Source organism: Pectinophora gossypiella, chromosome 9 (assembly GCF_024362695.1).
Source record: "Pectinophora gossypiella chromosome 9, ilPecGoss1.1, whole genome shotgun sequence".
In the NCBI taxonomy this organism is placed as follows: Eukaryota; Metazoa; Arthropoda; class Insecta; order Lepidoptera; family Gelechiidae; genus Pectinophora; species Pectinophora gossypiella.
The window spans coordinates 17,080,921-17,087,247 of record NC_065412.1 but is presented as its reverse complement, the minus strand read 5'-3'; the positions used below and the strand labels follow the sequence as shown (position 1 = coordinate 17,087,247).

The following is a 6,327-nucleotide window of genomic DNA, read 5'->3' as shown; positions in this document are numbered from 1 at the left end:
CATACTGGGGCTCCATACAAGGCCATGGAGCGAACGACCCCAGACCCAGACTCTATAGATGTTGTAGAGTCTGCCCTCTTCATCGCTGTCATGGATCCGGCGTCTCCTCTGCCGGGCATATTGGCGTCTTGCCGCAACGCAAGATTCGCGCAGTTGCGCAATCTCTGCATTCCACCAATATACCCTCCGTTTGGGAGGTATGGGCTTGGCCCGAGGCATCGACGCGTCGCAAATTTGCGACATTGCCTCGTTTAGCCGAGCAGCCTCATCCTCAACCACCACGGGGCCGTCAAGGTTGGAGACCCAGGCCTGGACGATGGCCGCCTCCATCAGCAACTCTTTATCGAGGTGCTTTATCACCCAGCGGGGACTGTCCCTTTGCAGGGGTCGGCTCGGGCCGCTCGGGGCAACTGCGGACGCGGAGACGCTGAATCGGATATACCTGTGATCCGACAACGTCTCCACGCCCTCCAGCACTTCCCAGCCCTGGACACGGCGCGCCAGGGCAGCGTTCGCGAACGTGACGTCCACGATGGAGCTGCCCTGTTGCCGCACGCACGTGGCTACCGTTCCCCGGTTGAGCAACTCTAAACCAGTTGCGACTGCCCACTCCTCCAGAGCTCGGCCGCGTGCATCTGTCGCTGGACATCCCCACGCCAAAGATTTGGCGTTGAGATCCCCAGCGAAGAGCACTAGATCAGGGCGGCTTCTGTCAATCAAAGCACTGACCTCGTCCAAGAAAATCTCAAACTCAGCCAGGCTCCGATTTGGCGAGAAGTACGCCCCGATCACCATCACGCCGTCTACAAACGCCGAGACTAATCCCCGACCTCTAAACATCCGCTCGAAGGGCGAGGAGCCGGCCGACGTCTGCGTGACGATCGTGACGAGACCATCTTGGTCGCTCAACCAGTTGTCCCTAGGTGGAACATAGTATGGCTCGCTGACCACCGCCAGTCCGATCAGCCACTCTGCCATGCTTTGGGACAGAAGGTCTTGGGCTCTGGAGCCGTGGCCGATATTCGCCTGGAGGAACCGAATAGCCATTAATCAATGGCCATTGTCGATTCCACCTCGGCCCGGGCTTCAGCATTTGCTCGGACAGGCTGCGGGGGGACCTTGGGTCCAGCGCCAGCCTTCTTCCTTCCGTTCTTGCGTTTGGATGGGGTGATACATGAGCCCATCCGATGATCCGCAGGCTTGCCGGCTGCCTCACAGATAGTGCAGTGGGGCGCGGCTGAGCACTTTTGGCCTATGTGACCAGGCTGTCCGCAGCGGTAGCAGAGATCGCTACGGTCCACCTCTGAGACGCATGATGCCCTGACGTGTCCCGGCTCCAGGCATCGGTAGCACCGCATCGGTCGGGTCTCAAGCAGCTTCACTTGAGCTGCCACCCAACCGACCAGTAGTCTTCCACCCTCAGACACCTTTTTTGCAGCAAACACCGGGCACCGCAACCACACCGAGCCGAGGCCAGTTTTATCCCGGCGAATTTCACCAGGCTTTATCTGGTCGGAAGCGCATTGACCAACTCGAGCCACCGCTGCCACCAAGTCCTCAGCGGTGACCGAGTCGTCCAAGCCCGTGATGCGCATCTCTGCCATTTTTGTAGGCCGATTAATTCGGACCACGTCCTCATTTAGCGCCTCCCTCAGCTTTTGCGCGAGGGAGTCCGCCTTTTCAATGCTAGAGGTGCCGGACACCTCTAGGATGCGGGCCCCGGTCACAGCTCGTCGAAACCGGACTGCCCCTATGCCCATCTCGTCCAACTTTATCTTGGATCTGGCCTCAGCCAACACGCCAGCATAAGAGGCCCCCTTTTCCTCCGCGCCCGGTTGTAGCGTCAGAACAACGGCCGCCGTCCGAGGAGGACGCAGCTTGACCGGGCCACTCTTTGTCAGAGTGGGGGTGACCTTCTTTGTGCCCTTTCTGGCAACAACGTTCCACGGCACCTCCATTGTGGAGGGCGCCGGGGGAATCGGTCGAGGGACACGAGGCGCAGCCGCTTGTTGGTCAGCGCTGGCCTTTTTCTTCTTCTTCGGCTTTTTCTTCTTCTTCGTCCTCTTCTCCTTGGCCTCTGCTGCGGCAGAGCGAGCTGTTGTGGCTCCGCCTGACACCACGGTAGGCTGCGTCTGTACCGGGGTTGCTTTGGCCACTGGAGAGGCTTCAGACCGCTTGCTGTCAACTGACAGCGGCGGACGCAATCGCTTCTCCGGGAGAAGTCTGCCCTCTAGGGCCTCCAAACGAGCGTTAACCATCGTCCCTACTTGGACCATGATGGTTCGCGCCAACTCATCCTCGTTGCTGGCGGACAGAGAGGCCACTTCTGGCCGCTTTTTGCCGCGAGTAGTCTGCGGTGCAGCAGGCAGCTCCATAGGCGGTGCCGGAGATGGTACAGAGGCGCCCTGCACCTTCCTCAACAACTCCATCTCCACCCTCATGTTGATGAGGTCATTTTGGAGGTTGGCCATTTGGGCCTGCAGACGGACATTGTCCGCTAGTATGCGGGCATTGTCCGCCTGCAGTTGCCTCGTAACATCGGTGGAGGTCCTCTCTAAGAGCACATCAAAGGCAGCTCTGATCGACGACTTTGCGTCTCTCAGCGCTCGCTCTGATGTGCCCTTCAGGTTGCCGGATTTGCTGGCTACCTTTTCTACCACCTCCAGGGCGCCCAGCACCTGCTGGTTGATGTCCTGGTGAGGAGCCTCGTTCTCACACCCAGAGGAGGATTCTGACAGGCGCGTCACCCTGGCCTGAAGAGTTCGTTTGGCGAACTCTGCGATCTCCTCCGCGGCTTGAGTTTTTTGAAACTCCTTCTTCGCGGCGTTGACGTATGCCTGTGCCTTGGACAGGCCGACGAATTTCCCGGATGTGGAGCGGCGAGCTCTGCCTTTGGTGACAGACGCCTCTCCACCTCCATCACTGCCCGAAGGCGATGCCGACTCCGACGATGCCATCGTCAGGCGACGCCTCTTTGGGCCCTCCTCTGCCCAGAAGCGGCTCCTCGTCTCGGGGGACCCCGACCTGGATCGTACTGTGACCAGGCTGGTATCCGTCCCAGCAGACGATGCCTCCTTCTCAGCTTCGACTTCCATGTCGATCGTCCCCTCAATCTCCGGTATTGGGATACGCTCCAGAACCACCATCGCTTCGGGAAGCGGTGATGGTGCTGACGCGCTAGCGACCACTCCGGATTCAGCGAAAGCCGGGTAGAAGGTGTTCCTACGGCTTCGCAATTCCCGCCCTTCTACCTTCTGTTCCTCCTCTTTCCTTACTTCGAAACTTAAACCTACTCGTGAGCCATTTTCATTGCCTGTGTCGTGTTCACGGAGGCCGGCATCTTGCCGACCTACGAAGCAGTCTTTGCCCCCCGCCGTATACGTATGGGGCTTGCCCTCCGAAGAGGGGCGGGGTCGCTCGCTTGGAGTGCCCGCCGGCGGAATAGAATTATCGATCTGCTTATCCATGGTTTTTTAACGTCTTTTCTTACCGGGGTGACCTCCCCGGGGCACCCTTGCTGCCAGAACCACTGACCATTCAGCCCGTCAGCAGGCGCCACACCTTAGGCTTGGGTAATTATTTTAGAGAGGTTGTCTTCCTCGCGGCCCCCTCCGGCTCAATGCGGAGGCGGCCCCCGCTCCAGACAGCATTGCGTCTGGGTTACGGGTCGGGCCGACGGTGGCCGAAGCCGTTGCCCAGCATTGCTGCCGGACCCGCCGCCCCTACCGACGTTGAGCCGAAGCCCGTGTCTTCTGGCCGAGGCCAGAGACCCGTCGCCTGGTCACATCTTCAGAACCCTCTGCCCCCGCAGAGGAGAGCGAAGAGCGACCCCACCTCGCTGATTTTGGTCCGCGCCGGCCGAAGCCGGTACCCCCCCCATATCTGGGGGGGCGTTCCCCTATCCGCCACCTGGGGACGCGCCCGATGGGAGATCAGCAACTCCACACGGGAAGTATTTACTACCATACCCCAAGTACTTACTACCATACCCCAAGTACTTGGTACCAAACCCCAAGTACTTACTACCATACCCCAAGTACTTACTACCATACCCCAAGTACTTGGTACCAAACCCCAAGTACTTACTACCATACCCCAAGTACTTACTACCATACCCCAAGTACTTACTACCATACCCCAAGTACTTACTACCATACCCCAAGTACTTGGTACCAAACCCCAAGTACTTACTACCATACCCCAAGTACTTACTACCATACCCCAAGTACTTACTACCATACCCCAAGTACTTACTACCATACCCCAAGTACTTACTACCATACCCCAAGTACTTACTACCATACCCCAAGTACTTGGTACCAAACCCCAAGTACTTACTACCATACCCCAAGTACTTACTACCATACAAAAAACCTGCATCACTGACATTTGTACATTCTAGATCATAAGACATCATGCACATACTACATTTTAGATAACGTCTATGAGTAATCCTAGTCGAACAACGGTTGCAAATTACGTCCGTAGCTTCCATTTTCAATATAATGAAACTCAAATCCTTGGTATTATCAAAACTTGCATAGTATTCCTTAATAATTAGATTGTTAGCTCTTTTGTCTTTTTTGTGTCTTGCTCTGATATAACTATAAGGCGCTAGCTAACACTCGTTAACATTTCTACGACAATTGACACATTTGCTCGTTAACATTTCTCAGGCGTTCTCTTCTAACTATATGACAGAGCGGGGTCAACGGTCAACGGTCAAAATTATCAAACCGTTACACAGCAAAATTTAAAATAATCACTATTTCACTATGTATATTTGCGTAGATTTGTTTACACAGTTAATGGTGCTAATTCCTGTAAATACCATCTAATTTTATTTTAAGTTATATCTGTCATTTTCTTATCCGCCGAAAAGGAAAGGGACGGGTAATCGACAAGCATAAAATTTATGGAACACACGTCAATTTTAAGCACAAATCTAAACCAACCGTCTAAAAATTTTACGTCAGTCAATAACCCGACACATTAATTTACTCATTCTTCCTAAAATTAAGAGCTGTGAATCATCCGTCCCTTTCCTTTTCGACGGATATGAAAATGACGGATATAACTTAAAATAAAATTAGGCGGTGTCTGCAGGAATCGGGGCCAATGTTCGTACTCACTGCATTATGTGTGGTGTGTTTTTTTTTCTTATTTATCGTATAATTGTAGCATAATTGTCCAAAATAAATATCAACACAGTACACGCACAAATCGTGATAGAAAACTTCACAAACAGTATCACTAGCGAATTGTATTACCGTCTATTGAATGAACAGATAAAAACTTTATATTGTCAACATTTAATATTTTTTAAGAAAACAAATGTAGGGAGACTATATGCACTAGTCAGAAAGCGCCTGACGAAAAAAAAAGTAAGTGCATAATTATCCTCGTAACGCCGTAGATCCTTTTAAAAGGACAAATTCAAAACTAAAAGTAGACTTTATAAATATAAAACAATTGAATAGGTAGGTTATAATCACGTTACGTGAAAAAAATTAAAAGCCAGTAAAATGGATGAGAGTTGTGTTGTATGGTGAGCGAAACACATGTTTTAACTTGCTTACCTACCCTCACAGTACTTGTCGAATGTGGCATCAAGTGGTTCTATGATCACTTAGTGCTCTGCCTACCCCGATAGGGCATATAGGCGTTATTATATGTTATATGTTAAGTTAATGCACATACCTACCACATAAAGGCATGTAAGTAATCAAAACTCATGACATGCCGCATGTCATGAGTTTTGATTACTTACTGATTCTTACATCTACAGTTATGTACAGGCACTAATTAGGTATTTATGTTAAGCGTTCATAATAGAAACTAATTATTAAAAATTTGCCAGTTTTTTATTTATTCCTTTGTATGAATAATTAACTATCTGCATACCAAATTTTAACTCTCTAGGTCATCTGGAACTTGGTTAGAATTTTGATCTATAGGTCAGTCAATGATAAAAATGAGGATTTTTGGACATTAATATCTAAATAACCGTTTGAGATAAGCTTAAGAAATTTAGAAAACATATGTATCTCGCAAGTCTCAATATAATTATGAGCCAAATTTGATATGTTTATGTGAAATAGTTTTTGATTTATAAGGGGGTCAAAAGTTGCTCCAAATGGTTCGTGTAATTATTACACACAGTGTGGCTCGCCAGTTCTGTTTCTTGAACTTGGCTTGACACGCTACCGCGTGTCTAGATACGTATCTTTATTTTTTGTCAAAGATTCACATGTTCCGTTTTGTTAAGGGGCCAAAAGTCATCCTGTAATTGTCTGTTTATGTATAATTATTTATTTTTACCACTAC

At 50.7% G+C, this 6,327-nt stretch overlaps 1 protein-coding gene across 1 annotated transcript; it reads right to left on the bottom strand.

The window, feature by feature from the left end:
- Positions 1-1,046: 1,046 nt before the first annotated feature.
- Positions 1,047-3,467, bottom strand: LOC126369845 (uncharacterized). The gene has a single exon (XM_050014409.1). It carries the CDS (start codon positions 3,465-3,467, stop codon positions 1,047-1,049), a length of 2,421 nt encoding a protein of 806 aa, XP_049870366.1.
- Between the last annotated feature and the right edge of the window lie 2,860 nt (positions 3,468-6,327).